The 19,418-nt window shown below is 48.2% G+C and overlaps 1 protein-coding gene across 3 annotated transcripts in view; it reads left to right on the forward strand.

Annotated features, from left to right (window-relative positions):
* Positions 1-12,963: 12,963 nt before the first annotated feature.
* HOMER2 (homer scaffold protein 2) overlaps positions 12,964-19,418 on the forward strand; it is a 93,321-nt gene continuing 86,866 nt past the window's right edge. For all 3 annotated transcript variants that reach the window (XM_060293788.1, XM_060293787.1, XM_030878511.2), the window contains exon 1: positions 12,964-13,098. In XM_060293788.1, the coding sequence (XP_060149771.1) occupies positions 13,094-13,098 (5 nt within the window). In that variant the 5' untranslated portion in view covers positions 12,964-13,093. The remainder of the gene's footprint in view (positions 13,099-19,418) is intronic.

Consider the following 19,418-nt stretch of genomic DNA (forward strand, 5'->3'; position numbering starts at 1 on the left):
AAACCAGTAAAGAAACCTATTTCAATTTGTTTAGCCCAGTATTTCCCAAACCTGTGAAATATGGAACCTTTCCCTGCTGCATAACACCTGTTGATACTCCATGGAAACACTGCTTTGTGTAACTTTCTGGAGTGATGATAACAAGGAGCTGTTTCAGAAATTACGTTTTAATTCAAGCCTTACCAGCTTTATTAAGAGGAAGACACTTCTGAGTTTCTAGCCTGTTTTGCCGTAACCCTCTCTGACTCATTGTACGGTGGGGTAGTTGTTGAGAGTGGGGAGGATGTCACATTACAGTTGCACTGTACGTAGGGGGGGCCCACTGGAGCAACCAGAACGTGAATGAGCCTCCCAGGCTTGTATCAGAAGGGCCTCAAGGTGAAATTTCAGCTCAGACGGTGTAGCTGGTATCCAGTGTCTCTGTCTGTAAAAACTGACCTTGGATTTGGTAGATATAAGCTTCCCGACTTATTTCCATACAATGACCCAGCTGGGTCTAAAGGTAGGATATGATGTCACCAGCTATCTATAGTCACTCCCTAATTAATACGTGGCCAATGAATACCTGACTCTTTGTTCTAAATTGGGACTACATCTCATTGTCATCCCTCAACTGTGGGGAACCAAGCCAGGGGACAGGGACAGGGCTGCCAGAACTTGGGATCAGCCGAGGTCTTCAGCAGTAGTGATAGAAGTAAGAGGCAGCACGTGGACCTTGCTTGGAGGATGTCGGGGGAGGAAGGGCCAAGTCTGCAGGGGCAGCAGGCCCACGGGAGTCTTGGGGCCCACTGGACCTGCAAGAGTTTGGGAAAGTAGTCTGAGTAGCTTCCGGAAGCATGAAGTAAGTCTGGCTGGGAGCCTTTACCTACACAGCCCCAGGCAGCTAGGTTGGACCCCCTTTGCTGATGGAACACTCTAGTTCATTCTTTCCCAAATTTGCCTTTCATAAGAATCACTCCAGGGCTTCCCTGGTGGCACAGTGGTTAAGAATCCGCCTGCCAATGCAGGAGTCACGGGTTCGAGCCCTGGTCCGGGAAGATCCCACATGCCGCAGATCAACTAAGCCCATGTGCCACAACTACTGAGCCCGCGTGCTGCAACTACTGAAGCCCACCCGCCTAGAGCCCGTGCTCCGCAACAAGAGGAGCCACTGCAAGAGAAGCCCGCGCACCGCAACGAAAGAGTAGCCCCCGCTCGCCGCAACTAGAGAAAGCCTGCACACAGCAACAAAGACCCAACACAGCCAAAAATAAATAAATTAATAAATACAATTTATTAAAAAAAATAAAGAATAACTCCAGGCACTTATTAAATATGCAGATTTCCATACCCCACCCCAGAAATACTAAATTGGTCTGTTTAATAAATGCTCTGAGTGATCTGTGTGATGAGTTTGGGAAACACTGCTGTAGTTGTTCAAGGGATCTTGCTCAGTAGTAATGGACTCAGTCCATTCCTCAAAGTGCTTTTTTTTTTCCTGTTGAGGAGGAACAGAATATGCCACCCCAAAATATGCCACTTTGGCATGAGAATTATTATTTTTAAATAAATTAATTTATTTATTTTTGGCTGTGTTGGGTCTTCGTTTCTGTGCAAGGGCTTTCTCTAGTTGTGGCAAGCGGGGGCCACTCTTCATCACAGTGCGCGGGCCTCTCACTGTTGCGGCCTCTCTCGTTGTGGAGCACAGGCTCCAGACGTGCAGGCTCAGTAGTTGTGGCTCACAGGCCCAGTTGCTCTGTGGCATGTGGGATCTTCCCGGACCAGGGCTCGAACCCGTATCCCCTGCATTGGCAGGCAGATTCTCAACCACTGCGCCACTAGGGAAGCCCCTTATTTTGAACTGAAGACAATCAAGACCCAACAGACTCAGAAAAAGCTGTTTACCTTCCCTTGCCTGACTAAAAGAATTTAAATAGAGGGCATGTACCAGGAAGATAGCTAATACCAAAGTTAACTTTTTATATCAGGAAGACTTATCTGCATGGCACAGCAAACATCTGTTTACTGAACATCTGCCCCTCTCATCTTCCTGTGATTTGTCTTCCCTTTGAAGCCCCTGACCCCCACCCGCTTCTCCTTAGCTCAGGATGGCATGGAAGCCTCAACGGCCTGACTGTCTTTGGGTCTCATATCTTTGGGGCTCCCATACATATGATTGTTTTTCTCCTGTTCATCTGTTGTATGTCAATTTAAATATTAGACCAGCCAAAGAACCTAGAAGGGAAGAAGGGAAAAGCTTTCTGCCCCTACACTGTCAATTAATTTTTTGGCCTGACTTGGGATTCCACAAGGGTCTTGTGTTCTCTCAGAAGAGATGACAAGGATCTTATCCTTCTCATTCTCATCTTCTTCAGGGACTTTGGACTTCTAGCCCCTCTGGCTGAGGCCAGGTCATAGCCTGTTGTTGGGCCCCAGCTAGAATAAGTTTATATGTTTTCTCCCTTTTCTTGGGTTATCATTCCCCCTCTTGTTTTAATAAGAATTAATTTTAGAAGAGGTGGTTTGGTGGGCTATTGGTGCCCATTTGGTGCCTTTTATATTAAACCTCCTCTTTTATATTATCTCTAATTAGCCAAGAGTATTTTTGGAACACATGCTATGTGCAGAACTAGGAATAAAAAGTACATTAAACATGTCTCTACTTTCTGGGACATGTTTGGATTTGGGATAAAGAAAAAGTGCTGGAGATGGATGGTGGTGATATTTGCACAACAATGTGAATGTACATAATTCCACTGAACTGTACACTTAAAAATTATGGAAATGCTACAATGAGGTATCACCTAACACTGGTCAGAATGGCTATCATCAAAAAGTCTACAAATAATAAATTCTGGAAAGGGTATGGAGAAAAGGGGACCCTCCTACACTGCTGGTGGGAATGTAAATTGGTGTAGCCACTATGGAAAACAGTATACACATTCCTTAAAAAACTATAAAAATAGAATTACCATATGATCCAGCAATCCCACTTCTGGGCATATATCCAGAGAAGATGAAAACTCTAATTTGAAAAGATACGTGCTCCCCAGTATTCATAGCAGTACTATTTACAATAGCCAAGACATGGAAGCAACCTAGTGTCCATTGACAGAGGAATGGATAAAGAAGATGTGGTATATATATATAATACAATGGAATATTACTCAGCCATAAAAAGAGTGAAATAATGCCATTTGCAGCAGAATGGATGAACCTAGAGATTATCATACTAAGTGATGTAAGTCAGACAAAGACAAATATTATATGATATTGCATATATATGGAATCTAAAAAATAGTACAAATGAACTTATTTACAAAACAAACAGACTCATAGACATAGAAAACAAACTTATGGTTACCAAAGCGGGGGGGATAAATCAGGAGTATGGGATTAACAGATACACATTACCATATGTAAAATAGATAAACAACAAGGATTTACTGTATAGCACAGGGAGCTATATTCAATATCTTGTAATAATCTATAATGGAAAACAATTTTAAAAAGAATATATATGTATATGTGTGTGTGTGTGTGTGTGTGTGTGTATCTCACCGAATCACTTTGCTGTACACCTGAAACTAACGTAATATTGTAAATCAACTGTACTTCAATAAAAAATTATGAAAATGGTAAATTTTATGTTATGTATGTTTTACCACAATTGGGGGAAAAAACTTTTCAGGCAACAATACACCCTAAAACCAACTGAGGAAGACATTTACAAAGTGATAAACCAGCAAATGTAATGGAGCAAATGTAAACCAGCAAATGTAATGGAGCAAATGTAAACCAGCAAATGTAATGGAGCGCATGGATGTAAAGGGGTACTTGAGTAAAGTAGACCAGACACTGAAACAGCCTTTGTGCTAGTTTTGAAGGAGGTAAAGAACCGGTAGACTGGAGAATTATAACAATGAAAGAGATGGCGTGTGCAAGGAGAACAGTAGATCAGATCCAATACAAAGCAAGTTTCTAAAGGGGAGGGTCTGTCAGAAAGGCAGCCCTCACACTACTGACCAACCTGGGCTTGGGAAGTGTTTGCTGGAGGAATGAGGTGATAAGGAATCGCAGGGAAAATGGTGAAAGGAGAAGTCTCTGCAGGTGGCTGGTGACTATGAGGGATCAACCAGCCCCTTGCTTTGAGTGAGTAGAGAGGTATTGTCTTGATTCAAAGTGACTTTCTGCTAAGTATTCTGGTATTATTACTGTGAAGTTACTGAAAGGAAACTCCTGGAGACCCCTGAGGGGTGAGCTGTTGGAGAGACGGTTAGAAAGGGCCAGAAAAGGTGTACTCATTTCTGGGCCCACTGCCCGACCATGTATCTCTGCCCTGTGCAGGAGCTGGGAAAGAGCTGGAGGTGGGTTTGGGAGCAGAAGCCGGCTCTTGCTGGGGAGCCCAGCATGGTCAAGGGATTTGTGGAACAGAGCCAAAAACCTGCTGGGAAGCTGATATGAAACAGGTGGCTTTCCTAAAAGGTGTTATTTATGAGGAGGACCCCAGATTTGTAGGGGGACCTCACTTAGAACAACTGGCGGATGAGCTGAGCTTTATTGGAGGCAAAGATGCTACGAACCGGAGCCACTGTGGCCTCCCAGATGGGGCTGGGGAAGAGGGTGGGAGTGGGGCTGTGTCTGATAATCTCAGCATGCCATTCGAGGCATCAGGGGCAGGTCTGGCACATAGTAGGCATTCAGTAAATAGTTGCTACATTGAAATGAATTGAAAACCCACTTGTTTCTATTCCGTATTTGCTTTTTGTTTGTCTTCGTTTTGCTCTTAGTTTTCTGGTGAAGAGTTATGACATTTTTTAAAAGAGAAGATATTTGATTCAGCTAAATCCAGCTAAAAGGGGGTGGATCCACATCTAGAACAGAATGGCGCCCCCCGCCCCCTCCGCGGGCGCTGCTAATGGCCACTCTTTCACCCTCACAGGCTCCCTTTCCTCCCCTATGCCTTCCTGCATCCCACCTCTGCTCCCATGACACGCTCTCCCTGTGTTCAGATATTGTCTTGCTAATGGCTCCCAAGTCTCCCATCCCGGCTCTATGCCTGCCGTATCTAACTGCCTACTGGACATCTCCGCTTGCTTGTTCCTCAGTATCCTGCATCTCAGCATGTCCCAAATTGCACTCGTCATCTCTCCTCTCTGATTCGCTGCTGCCCCTCTCCCTCCAGGATTCCATGTATCCTTGAGACATGTCATTATGTGGACAACACCTCAAGTTGGAAACCTCAGTGCCACACATGACTCCACCATTTTCTTCATTCATCCTCAGTCTTGTGTCTACCTCAGACATGACTCTGGAATCTCACCTCACCTGTCCAAGCCTGCCCCATCCCAGCTATTCCAGATACAAACAGGTACCTCTCTGTTCTGCTGCTGGTGTCAATCAGAGGCAATTCATCCATACAGCTCCAGCCCCTCTCAGAGAGATCTAGCAAGGTTTAGAATTGATTCCTTCTGCCCTGTGCTCAAAGGAGGTACAGAACTTCCTTGGCTCCACAGATTTCTTGGGTTTCTTAGTTCCCCTCCGGAGCCCTAAGTCTCAAGAAAGCCTAGCCAACAAGCTAGGGAGAGTGTGTTCCTTTTTGTTCCTACCAGTTCCCGAGCTCCTGGGGCTCTGGTCTCACATCCACTTCTTTTGGGGGCACTATGAGGCTTAGAGCAGTGGCTGGCAACCTTGGCTGCACATTGGAACCACCTGGGGAAGATTACTGATGCATGGGTACCCACCAAACCAATTAAATCATTCTCTCTGGAGGTGGGGCCCTGCCACTGGCATTCTGTCACGGCTCTCTAGGTGATTTTAATCCTCAGCCAAGGCTGTGAATGACCGATTTAAAACATCTATTTCCACTCTCTCTGCCTTGGGGTCTCAGAATTACGCCCCCTCTCCAGCTTTGCAGCCTGGCCCTTTCAAGTTTTTCTCCAGGAATAGCAGCTTAACTTGGAATGACTGCTACATCCTTGACTATTTTTCATCCAACAATTCATCCATCTATTCTGTACCTGGCACTGGGAAACAAATATAACCTCATGCTTAGAGTGGGCATCTATTATTTGGGGGCACCATCCTGTGTCCATTTACTTTGATTTTCCCAACCCTTGGTCTTCCTTTGGCTGTCTGTTTCGGTCCTACTCCAGTCCATGGCCTTCTGTGAGAAGCTCACTCCAGGGCTACATACATGTGGCCCAGACTAAGCCAATAAGGGTGTTTCATCCTCTGGCCACAGCGATTGGCTCAGGGATGGGCCCGTGCCCCAAGTCAGGCCAGTCAGGCATAGTGCAACTCAATTCTGGGACTTTGGTTTGGGGATTTGCTCATTTCTTGCTACATATGAATGTGAGACCAGAGCCAAGAAGAGAGCTTGTCTGAGGATGAGCCCAAACAGAGCAAGGAAAACCCAGGGAGGCACCCTGCCCTCGACCGTCTAGTGGAGGAGACTCACCTGTTGACACATCCCAAAGGAGCAGTAAAGGGATAATCAGTGAGTTACCTCAGGGCAGTAGAGCAGCATGACCTGGATGCCCCTGGGGGGCACTAGACTGCCCATAGGGTCATTTCTATTTTTGCCTCTTGTAGTTAAATTCTGTGGGGAGGCAGCCAGTGAGGCCCAGCCTCTCCTCAAAGCCGTTGGGTTGTTTGATGATTGACCCCTCTGCCCAGGAGCTGCAGCTTCCCAGGGCCCTGCGTCGCAGGAGGTCGCTGGTTCCTCCCTCCTCATTCAGGCTCCCATCCCTTATGGGAGGCTGATCAAGACACTTCCTCTTCTTCTGTGGTGACCTAAATCAGAAGGAAATCCAAAAAAGAGGGGATGTATGTATATGTGTGGCTGATTCACTTTGCTGTACAGTAGAAACTAACACAACATTGTAAAGCGATTATACTCCAATAAAAGTTAATTATAAAAAAAAAAGACACTTCCTCTCCTTTTCTGGCCTTGGCTGAAACCTCACTTAGATCCTCCTAACAAATTTCTCTTGCCTCCAGCCTTTGCCTCTCTGGACCATTCTCCCTACTGCTGCTAGAGAATATAAGATGCTAATCTGATCACACCAGCCTCCTACTTCAGAATTTTCACTCGCTCCCTGTGGCCCTCAGCATCAAGTCCAAACTCCTTAACATGCCCCTGAGGTCTTTCACAATGTGGTACCAACTTACCTCTCATGCCTGGTCACTTCCTACCACACACTATTGAGCTAAACACGTGGATATTCCCTATCATTCCCTGTATGAATCATACCCTTTAATGCCCCCATACCTTAGCTTATTGGCCTTCTCTCCCATACATCCTTTAAGATCCCGCTGAGATGTCCCCTTTCTGAAGCCTTCCCCAGATGAAGTCAATATCTCATGGGACTTTATTCATACCTTGGTTACATTATATTTTGCTTATTAGGTTGTTTGAGGACATAGATTGGTCCTCAATCTATGTCAGAATTGGCGCTAAGTTAAGGTTGAATGAATGAATGAATGCTTTCAGAATCCTCAGAGGCATCTAGGACAGACAGACTTAGGAGAGCCCTGGATGAAAAGAGTAGAGGACAGTTGGGATGTTGGAAGCCATTTAGAGCTCATCTCTCCAAGAGCAGGCCCTCAGTCAGATTGGAAACAGAGGGGCTGGGGCTGGCATCTTAACGAGATGGTCCATAGTCTTCTCTGACCCTCAGGTGCCCTTCAGAGAAATTCTGAAGCTATGAAGAGCTTTGGACACAGGTTGGCAAAATGTTACCAGGCAGGAAGTGCATGAGCTGTTTCCATACAGTTTCGAATCCTCAAACAAATTTAGTTTATTAATTTTCAGTCTTTTTTTTTTTCTTTTCTTTTTGGCCGCACCAAGCAGCATACAGGACTTCCCCGATCAGGGATGAGACCCGCACTCCCTGCAGCGGAAGCACAGAGTCTTAACCACTGGACCACCAGGGAAGTCCCCGCCGCCGACCACCATTGTTAACATCTTACATTACCACGGAACATGTGTCATAAGGAAGGAACCAACACTGGTACATTACTATTAACTAAACTCTAGACTTTTTTTGGATTTCACAGATTTTTCTTCTCTCTCTTCCAGGATCTAATACAGTATTTAGTAAATCATCATGTCACCTTAGTCTCCTCTGGTCTGTGACAGTTTCTCAGTCTTTCCTTGCTTATCATGACCTTGACAGTTTGGAGGAGTACTGATCAGGTAGTTTGTAGAATGTCCCTTGATGTGGATTTGTCTGGTGTGTTTATCGTGATTAGACTGGGTTATGGGCTTAGGGAGAAAATAACATACAGGTGAAGTATACTTCTCATCACATCCTATCAGAGGGTATGTGATACCAACATGGTTTCTCACTGGTGATGTTAACCTCGATCACTTGGTTAAGGTAGTGCCTGCCAGGTTTCTCCACTGTAAAGTTACTGTTTTTACCTTTCCATTCTCTATTCTTTAGAAGCAAAACATTAGGACATTAAGACCAGCCTACTCTCAAGGAGGTGGAGGAGGGGAGTGTTAAACGTTACCTCCTGGAGGGACGAGTATCTACACGTATTATTTGAGATTCTTCTGTAGGGAAGATGTGTCTCTTCCCCACTTATTTAATGATTTACATTAGTATGGACTCATATGTATTTATTTTATATTTTGCATTATAATCCTGTACAACGTTATTGATTTTTTTTTACATCTTTATTGGAGTATAATTGCTTTACAATGGTGTGTTAGTTTCTGCTTTATAACAAAGTGAATCAGTTATACATATACATATGTTCCCATATCTCTTCCCTCTTGCATCTCCCTCCCTCCCACCCTCCCTATCCCACCCCTCCAGGTGGTCACAGAGCACCGAGCTGATCTCTCTGAGCTGATCTCTCTGTGCTATGCGGCTGCTTCCCACTAGCTATCTACCTTACGTTTGGTAGTGTATATATGTCCATGCCACTCTCTCGCTTTGTCACAGCTTACCCTTCCCCCTCCCCATATCCTCAAGTCCATTCTCTAGTAGATCTGCGTCTTTATTCCTGCCTTACCCCTAGGTTCTTCATGACCTTTTTTTTTCTTAAATTCCATATATATGTGTTAGCATACGGTATTTGTCTTTCTCTTTCTGACTTCACTCATTGATTGTGTTGCTCAAATTGTTCCAGCTTTGGCCATTGGGAGCTCTTTCAGTTAGCTCCTGTATCCCTTCCATGTACCGCCATCCCTTAGCTAGTGGGGAGTAGCCGCATAGCACAGGGAGATCAGCTCGGTGCTTTGTGACCACCCAGAGGGGTGGGATAGGGAGGGTGGGAGGGAGGGAGACGCAAGAGGGAAGAGATATGGGAACATATGTACATGTATAGCTGATTCACTTTGTTATAAAGTAGAAACTAACACACCATTGTAAAGCAATTATACCCCAATAAAGATGTTAAAAAAACCCCAAAACATACTGCCATCCCTTCGGTTTTTTGAGTACCTCCTTACTTTCTGGTACTACAAGATGCTTTATATTGGTCTTGTATTTTCCCTGCCCCAGACTACACTCAGCCATTTCTCCAGGAGCTAACTTTTGAGATACAAGAAGCAGAGATGTGGAATGTTACCCTCCTAGGCACAGAGGGTGCACAGTGCTTATCTGCCCAGGGTGCTTGGGAGATTTGCTGGCAATACAGAGGAACGGCACAGGTGGAGCCGCTCCCTGTTTCCGTAGTTTCACAGGTTTGTATAGCTCTCTGGTGAGCCATCCACGGTTATTCCATTGCCCCGGTTAGAGCGCAGAATGTCCCTCAGACCGGCTATTCATGCCGGGTGATCAGATTCTGGAGCCTCTGCTGCCCACACAGAGTGGCAGGAATTCCGGGTCCCTGAGGTTGTGCTGGTCAAGGTCTGGCCTCTCAGACTTCTGGGGACATCTCTGCCCTGCTCATTCCCAACTCTGGGTCTATCCAAATGCCAGTTTTTATTTTCCCAAGGCTGTTGTTTCAAAGTTGGCTTCTACCCCACCTCCTCTCTCTCATGCACGTTCAGTAGGTGTCCTTGCTTCCTTTAGAAAAAGGAGCCCACCAGGCAAGTGTTCCCTCCACCTCTCTCACCTTCCCCTGTGGACCCTTCTCCCCCCTCCAAGGCCAACGCCTCCGCCTGGGCCTGGACCCCATCCTCTCCCGGTTTCCCCAGGACCTCCCCTTCCTTCTCACATCTTCAGTCTTGTCCCCGCTCACTGGCTCTTCTTTGCTCAACCTAAAAGGATCCTCAAATCTCTTGCCCTTAGAAGAGTCTCCTCGGCCTCGCCTCAGCCTCCAGCCACCATGGAATCCCCTTGACTGCAGGCCTCTTGATAGGAGAGACTTCACCAATCGTGTCCCTTGACAACTGGGGCCACGAAGACCACGTTGATGGGAGATTTTCCACAGAAAAAGGGTGACTGTATTGGCTTCAATGGAGGGAGGAGGTACTGATAGGGAAATTAAGTGGCCTCTCTCTAGGGAAGATTCCAAGATAGTGGAATACTACTGACAAGAACCGGAAGCTTAGACAAGGCTCTGGGTGTCTGGGAAAGCTCCTGAGAGGCAGGACCCGTCCTAGGCCTGGAGTTGGGGTTGAAGGAGAGGAGGCCGCTCCCTACGGGAACAGCAGCCCGAGATTGGAGGAAAAGAGGGGCATCCACTTCCAAATCTTGTCTGATCCACCCTTTTCTCTGCCCGTAGGGAAGTTTTTGCCCAGAGTGACAGCCACTTTAATCATGGAGGATTTAACCTCACCTGGGCTCACACCTCTAGCATTGCCCTGCTTTCTGCTGACTGTGTGAAGCAGCCCGAGTGATTCACCAGCCCCACCTGTTTCACCTCACTACATCTTCCCAAGGTAACTTGGGTGTGCCCTTTCCATCAGTGGAGAGAAAGGAAACTCCCATTCAGGGTTTGGGATACTACTTGGCCCAATGCACTGTGAATCTATCCTCTGGTACTTCTATTCCAGCCGAGCCTGCTTCTGCCATTCATCCCCCTTCTGCTGACTTCTCCCTTTGACACTGCCAGAAACCCACACCCCTCACCAGCTTCACCTGGCCTTTGGAATTCAGCTTGTGATAAGTTTCCTCCAGGACCAAATGCTTATCTAGTCCTGGCTCTAAACAGACTTACCTGTGCTTACAGACCCTGGCCAATTCTGTGTATCTGTGGCCCGACCTATTTGCTAATTCATTCATTCAACAAATATATATATATATATATATATTTGTGTGTGTGTGTGTGTGGTACGCGGGCCTCTCACTGTTGTGACCTCTCCTGTTGTGGAGCACAGGCTCCGGACGCACAGGTTCAGCGGCCATGGCTCACGGGCCTAGCTGCTCCGCGGCATGTGGGATCTTCCCGGACCGGGGCACAAACCCGTGTCCCCTGCATCGGCAGGCGGACTCTCAACCACTGCGCCACCAGGGAAGCCCTCAACAAATATTTATAGAGGACTTTCAGGTACAGTTCGAGGCACTGGAGAGACAATGATGGGCAAAAAGATATGGCTTCATAGAGTGTGCAGATGTGCCTGGGAGACATACTAAATAATTTCACAAATATAAATTACAAACAATAATTTCAATGAAGAAAAAGTACAGGAGTTCACAGTCTTGTCTGGGGCATTAGGTAAAGTGTTCCACAAGGAAGTGACAGTTTAACTGAGATCTGAAAATGAGTAGGAATGGACTAGGCAAAGGGGCTGGGGTGTCAGAGACAAGAGAGGACAAAATCTTCCCAGACTGACAGAATGGCATGGGCTGAAGGGAGGATGGCCAGTTGGCTGGAGGGCAGAAAGCAAGGGGAGAAAATAAGAGGAGAAAAGGCTGGAGAGGGCAATGGGGTTACAATGCGGCAGGGCCTTACAGCCATGTTCAGTATCTTGTCTTCATCCCAAGGACAGTGGGAAGGAAACCACTGGAGCATTTTAAGAAGAGTGGTATGATCTGATTTGTAATTGAGAAAATTACTCACAGGGAGTCGCTAGCCACATGAGAAGACCCTGAGTGTTAGCAGGTAAAGTTGTGGTCCCAGGAGACATGAGGGTAGGGTTGGGGTGTTGGTCCTCCTCTATATGCTTGTGCCTTGACTTTTTTACTGTCCTGAGTAAAAAAAATCCTGCCCAGGCTCATGTGGGCAGTATGTTCTCAGCAGAAAATGATCCTGCGAAAGGCCCAGAGGGGGGATGAAGATTAGGTTAGTCCCAGTGTCGGCCTTTAGTAGGGGATCCGGACCTGATACGTGGAAAGGAGATTAAGACTGCCCTTCTTTAAGCTCCACTTTTGCCATCTCCATTTCCCTTGCTCTAAGCCAAGTTGATTAAGCCCCCATCCCATCTTTACCCAGGGAAGAGCCCAGAACACCTGCTGCGGGTGTAGGATCCTCCCTGCCCTGCTGGCTTCCAGAATTTCATGGTGGGGGTACCCTGAGCCACCCACCTGGCGGTGGACGGCAAGATGAAAGGGGGCTATAAGGAGGGACATAGCCGTGCCCATCACAGATTCTGAAGACCTTGAGCTCAGATCTGAATGTGTGACCTTGGGCAAATCACTTCCTCTCCTGGGGCCTCGTTCCAGCATCTGCAAACTCAGGGTCGCCCCAAGTCCCCTCCAGCTGCGAGCGGGCCTCTATATCCCCGCAGGCTGGATGCTTGCTCGCGGCACTGCGCCAAGCCCCCGGGTGGGCGTGGGGCGGGGGCGAGCCAATGCCGAATCTCAAAGGTAAGGGGGTGTGCTCAGGAGGGGGGTGGAGACCGCGGGGCGGCGCCAGGAGGACGCCGCACACACGGCCGCGCTCCCAGCCCCTCGGCTGGGCGCCGGCCCCGGGGGCCAAGAGGTTACGTAAGGAGCCGGGCGGCGGGAGCGGGGCGGGGCGGATACCGCCCGAGCGCAGCAGCCCAGCCCCCGGCGACCAAGACCCCGCCCGCCCGCCCGCCCGCGCCTGGTGTCGGCGGCGGCAGCGGCGGCGGCGGCGGCAGGCGCGCAGCCCCGCGGAATGGAGCGGCGCCGGGGCTGAGCCGGGCGCGCACGGGCTGCCGCATGTGCCGCGCGGGGAGCGGCTGCAGAGCGGGCGGAGAGCGAACACGAGAGGCCCCGTCGGAGCGGCAGCCGGAGCAGCGCCGGAGATGGGGTGAGTGAGACCGCGCCGCGCGCGCCCCGCGCGCAACCCCAGAGGGGCTGCGGGGCCGCGGCTCGCGTCTCCCGGGCTCGGAGCCCCGAGAGCGAGCGCGCCCCTACACCCCGCGCCGGGACCCTGGAGCCAGCGAGCAGTCGGCTCCTGAGAGCCTGAGGCCGCCTGACTCCGCGCCCTCCGGCCCGGCGCGCGGACACCGGTCAGGGGCACCCCGGCCTGGGCGCGGACTTTCAGCTCCGCGTCCGTGGCCTTTCCCCTCCCAGGCAGCCCGGGCACGGGCGCGGGGGCACCGGGCGGGGACAGGCACCCTGGCCGGCCTCCGTGCTTCGGCCATTCCGTGGTCCCCTCGCTCCGGGCGCGATCAACTCCAGGGCCTGTGTTTTGGAGTCTAAGAAGCAGTTAGTCTTTCTGCACGATTGGGTTTATTACAGACAAAATGAAAATCGAAGTTTTCCTGGAAAGGGAACACACCAAATAATAATAATCCCCAGTGTAGTAATAGTGGACTTTGAGTCTGCTTTGAGATGACTGAGGATGTGTAGATAAGGCTTCAGTCTTTGAAACAACTGAGTTGATGCTCAGGAGAGAAGTTGAAGTACTCTGTCGAAGTGACTAATGCTTCTGAGTATATAAAGTAATTTAAAAAGCAGAATTGATTTCTCCTTGGCGTCTCTCTGAGCAGTAGGCGCTGTGAGTCAGGCAGCCGCTGTGCTAATCACAAAATTAACTCCTTACATCTGCTTACCCGATGTGAGCCCATATTGATGATGTGCTGTGCACACTCAGGGAACGGTTGCTATTCCCATTGTACAGATAAGGAAACTGAGGCCTGAAGTGGTGGGGTGATTTCTCCCAGGTTGGGCAGGCAGCTGATGAGTGTTTGTAGAAGGACGCTGAGCGCATCGGCAGAGGGGAAGCCACAGCCTGACTGTGGGCTTGGGAGTGGGGGGTGGGTAAGTGAGCCAGAGTTCCTGAGTCTCTGTGTCCCCTGCTGCTAAGTTTAGCGGCCTTCAAACAGCTTCTCAAGACCCAAAGATTTCTGCTGGGTGAGTCTAGAGAGCTTGCTCTCCTGTATGGGATTGGTGAGGAGTGGAAAGGGGAAGGATTGTCCTGGTGGCCTGACCCAGCTCTCATGGGTCAGTGGCTTTGTTGCACCTTACTCCTTACTTTACTCCAGGTAAGTTTCTGGAGTAATTCTACCGAGTGAATTTTATCTGTGTGGTCTGTAAAGTGTTTGGAGGAAACAGAGGGAGGTCAAGAGGAATTTTGAGAAGGGAAGTGTGAGAACTCCAGACCAACATGGGCAGGTCAGGGGGGACAGAGAGGGGCCAGGAGATTTGCTTAAGACATTGGTGCGGATCCAGACTTCACACATGCAGAAGGTGTGAGTGATTCTACCAGAGGCAGCCTGGCTGGGAAGCAGTTTTTCTGTAACATTGCCAGTGACCTCTTGGTCAGCGATGAAAGGGCTGCTCTTTGTGCAGTGGGAAGCTTTGAGGCTCTCAGATTTCATACTTTAAAAAAAAAAAAAGTATGGGAAGAAGGAGTTCGCAGATGTAGGTCTCAAGATGGAAGATAAAAGGGATCTGGGTAATTTTAACACTCTCTCTCCCCCCTCCCCCCAGCCAACACAAAACCAACCCAACACACTTGCATGATCAAAAACAAATATTTAAGTTCTGTGGTTGAGAACAAATAGTTCTGTGGAAATGAAAACGTTTACTCATAAAAGCTTAAAGAAAATGTCAGAAAATAATTTTTGTTTGTAGAGAAGCAGGGAGGAGTAGCTTGGAGATTTTGTTTAAACATTGAATATGCCTTTCATGTAATTTTAACATCATCTGATAAATATCTATTACTCACTTCTTGTAGGTAACGGTTGGTTTGTAACTCCTACCTACTTCTGCCATTTTAATATATCCACCTCTTCTATAATTTATTTGAACGTACAAACCATGGCTGTAAGTTGAGATGGAGCTAAGGGCTGGGTAAGCAGTACAGACAGAGGAGGGTGGAGGGAGCCATTTTAACCGAAAATAGAACCAATGTCATCCTTTCCGAGAGTTGAGTAGGATGGAGGGGGATGAACCAAGAAAGGGCAGCCAGTAGAAAGTCTTGCTGTGATCCTACAGCTTTGTCATGGCTCTACTGTCTAGACATGACCAAGATTTAAGGGAAAAAAACAAAAACACCCTGAGTTTATCTCTTCCCCACTTAAGATGCTTTTCCTCATTCAGATGTTCACTGCTATTTCCCGCTTCTCTTCTGAGAAGTATTTTGCATTAAGTGTGTGGTTTCCCCAGTAAGTTTGTGTTCTCACTTCCCAAGGAAGCTGCTTCATACCTTCTCCCCTTCTCAGACCTCTGTCTCCTCCCCATGCACACCTTGCGTCCCTTTTCATTGACAAAATAGAGCCACAGTCCAAGGAAAAGCCTCATCTTCCTGCCACGCCTACAGTCCCGTGTGCAGCTGCTCCTGTGTTTTCCTTCCCACCTGTTGTCCTACCAGAGGCTCACCCCTCCTGGCGGACCATTCATCCCATCCCCTTTCACCTTGTCAGGGAACATTTCTTGTTCTCTCACCTTCCTCTCTCTCCAGGGTCTTTCCCATCAGTGCACAAACATGTTTTAGTTCAGTGCTGTCCAGTAGAACTTTCCACACTGATGGAAACATTCTGTATCTGCATGGTCCAGTACCGCTGCCACCAGCCACATGTGGCTCTGGGGCACTTGAAATGTGGCTAGTGCGACCGAGGACCTGAATTTTTAATTCAAGTTTAAATAGCCACAAGCGGCTAGTGGCCGCCATATCGGACAGCACAGCTTTAGCATCTCTCGTTTTACATCCCTGTCCTTCTTCTGTTCCACCTCTTTGCTCCCCTTCACCTGAAAACATCTCAAAAGAGATATCCAAACCCACTGTCTCCATTCATTTCCTTCACCTACCATTTGTTAGCCCTTCACAGTCTACAGTCTGGCTTCTGTCCCCACCTCTTCCCCAGAACTGTTGGGTCACTGATGACCTTGTCCTTGTCTTCCTGCCCTTCTCAGCAGCCTTCCTCCGCCATGGCCACTCCCTCCTCCTTCCCACCACGCTCTCCTGGGTTTCCCCTTCCCTTCCTGACGGCTCCTCTTCAGTCTTGCTGCTGGTTGCTCCTCTTTCTGACCTCAGTGTGATGGGGTGGGTTGTTTAGGAACTTGTCCTGGTTCCTTCTTGCTGTCAACACTCTCTTCCTAGGTAATGTTATCCCATCCCAACCCCACCCCACCATGGCTTTTTAAAATTTTTTAAGTTTTAAAATTTTTATTTATTTTGCGGTACGCAGGCCTCTCACTGTTGTGGCCTCTCCCGTTGCGGAGCACAGGCTCCGGACGCGCAGGCTCAGCGGCCATGGCTCACGGGCCCAGCCGCTCCGCGGCATGTGGGATCTTCCCGGACCGGGGCGCGAACCCGTGTCCCCTGCATTGGCAGGTGGACTCTCAACCACTGTGCCACCAGGGAAGCCCCTTTTTAAAATTTTTTATAAATTTATTTATTTATTTATTTTTGGCTGTGTTGGGTCTTCGTTGCTGCGTGCAGGCTTTCTCTAGTTGTGGCGAGCAGGGGCTACTCTTCGTTGCAGTGCGCTGGCTTCTCATTGCGGTAGCTTCTCGTGTTGCAGAGCATGGGCTCTAGGCGCTCGGGCTTCAGTAGTTGTGGCACGCGGGCTCAGTAGTTGTGGCTCGCAGGCTCTAGAGTGCAGGCTCAGTATTTGTGGTGCACGGGCTTAGTTGCTCTGCAGCATGTGAGCTTTTCCCAGACCAGGGATCGAACCAGTGTCCCCTGCATTGGCAGGTGGATTCTTAACCACTGTGCCACCAGAGAAGTCCCCCCATGGCTTTAAATACTCTCTATATGCTGGTGACTCCCATGTTTGTATTTCTAACACAGCCCTTTCTCAGGGCTTCCTGCTCTTGTCCATGCATGGAGCTCTTGATATTCCTTCCAGATCTCTCCTTCCCTCTTTCTTCCCCATCCCAGTCCATGGCCCCACCGTCCACCCATTTACAAGAGTCGTCCTTGATTCTTCTCTCCCTTACCCCTGACATCCAGGCTGTCAGTGGGTCCCAGGGGTTCTACTTCTGGGATATTATCTGGGGTGCATTCTCCTCTCCCTAGAATCATAGCTCCTACTCTAGTCCTGGCCACTGTAGCCTCCTTCCTGGACTAACTTCCTAACAGTCCCCCCAGCTTCCACTCTGGGGTGTCTCCAGTCCATTCTCCACATGGGAGCCCGAGTGATCGGCTTTTCAATCAGGTCACATCACTCTTTTCCTTAAGCACCCTCCAGCCGACAGGCAGCTGGCTTGTGCCCCACCATCCCAGTCACTCTGGGCATCCCTCACTGCCTTCTGCTAACACTGGCCTCCTTTCTTTTCTTGCCCTGCCTGGGAGGTCTTTAAACTTGCTCTTCCCTCTTCCTGGAATGTTCTTGCCCTGACTCTGCAAATACCTTCCTCCTTCTTATCCTTGGCATTTTGACATCAGGATCTCCTGCTCAGGGAACTTTCCTGACCACCCCTGTTAAATGCTGACAGTAGCCACACTTTGTTCCCACAATTGCTCACCACAGCACACCTGCTGTCGTTTGAGTTCTACCTCCTTGTCTATCATCTGCCTTCCCCAGTAGCATCCCTAGAGGACAGAGTCTTCTGTTTTTCACCAGTGAATCCCAGCAGCTAGCACAGTGTCTAGCACCTAATGGGTCCCCAATAAATTTTTTGATTGAGTTAATGCTTGAATGTGGTGGGCAGCCTTGCTTGGATTACGGCCTGGAAGCTGTGGATTACCTTTTATATAGCACACTAAATTGAGAGTTGCAAGGGCCAAGAGAGAAAGAAATCACATTTGGATGCAGTTTTCTTTTAATGCTAGAGCAAGCCATTTAGCTTTTATTGTGACTTGGGTTCATTTTCAGGCTGTCGGCTCTCACCCGATCACTGGGGTTGTAAATTACCTTTTTACCCGCCTGCAGAAGGCTAACAGAAAAGCCAGCTTGTCTGCTGTCGTGGCTTGTGGATGATTTTGTCAGTGTTTACAAACAAGATCTACTGTATTTCTGTTTGGCTTCAGTTTACACTCATTTGTTTTGTTCAGCCAAGATTACGTTGCGATGTAACCATCTTGGTTATCTAACACCGTGGGCCTTCTTTTGGTAATCTATACCGATTAGCTTTCTTCTGATGACCATTCCTTCTCCTTTCATTTTCCACTCCCTCTGAATCACACCTAATTACATAGTTCCTACAAATTACAGACTTTTCTTTGGGGTTTGTGTTGACTAAAATAGATAACAGTCTCTCAGATATATTGAGGAAACTTGTCTTCTCTTGGTCCTGTTGTGGGGTGTTTTGTTTTTTAATTTATTTTGGCTGTGCGGTGCGGCTTTGGGATCTTAGTTCCCCGACCAGGCCCACGACAGTGGAATGCAGAGTCCTAACCCCTGGACCACCAGGGAAGTCCCCTGTTGTGGGTTTTTTAAGCTTTCTGAGGTTCACTCAGTCTCTTCGTCTGTAAGGCAGTTGGAGAGTCTACTGGTGATCCGGGATGAGCAAACCTACTAGTTAGTTCCTGCCCTTGTGGAGTTTTGAGGAAGAGGAGATAAACCACATATACAAGTACCAGCTTTATGTGTGAGTTTCAACAAACTATTGTAATCCATAGGGTGTCAGAGGAACTATCTGGGGAACTTAGGAAAGATGCCCCAGTACACTATGGGGAGATGCTTAGGGAGACCATTAGCACGTAGGATCACCCTCATTATTTAGAAGCCCTTAGCGTCACCCTGAGTGTCAGAGATGGAAAAATACACAGTACTTGGCATGGGGTAGACACTAAGTAAATATGTACTGAACGAATGAGTGAATAGGAATAAATGAAAACTCACTTTGGGTTGACTCTCACTTTGGGAAGATGCCATCATTCTTGTTGGAAACAGTCCTGAAACAACTGGCCTTGAAGGTTTTAGAATGGAATTGAGGGCACGTTTGCTGCCTGTGCACAGTCCCCTGAAGGAGGACCCAGAGCAGAGCAGGTGGTTTGTTTATGTCCGCTGGACTCAATGATTTGTGTAAATTACTAGGTTTCTTTTCTGTAATGGCTTCTGGGGAACTTAAGAGACAGATGTGCGGTCCCCCTTAGCAAATTTATCAGACCTCATCCTTTACCTTTATTCCTCATTCAGTTGTATGGCCCTGCCCTTGTTTTACCTTCACCCTTTTTCATCTACCGCTTTTTTTTTAAACAAAATGTAAATAGCTTTGCTTTTTTCTAATTAT

Source organism: Globicephala melas, chromosome 2, assembly GCF_963455315.2.
Source record: "Globicephala melas chromosome 2, mGloMel1.2, whole genome shotgun sequence".
Taxonomy (NCBI): domain Eukaryota; kingdom Metazoa; phylum Chordata; class Mammalia; order Artiodactyla; family Delphinidae; genus Globicephala; species Globicephala melas.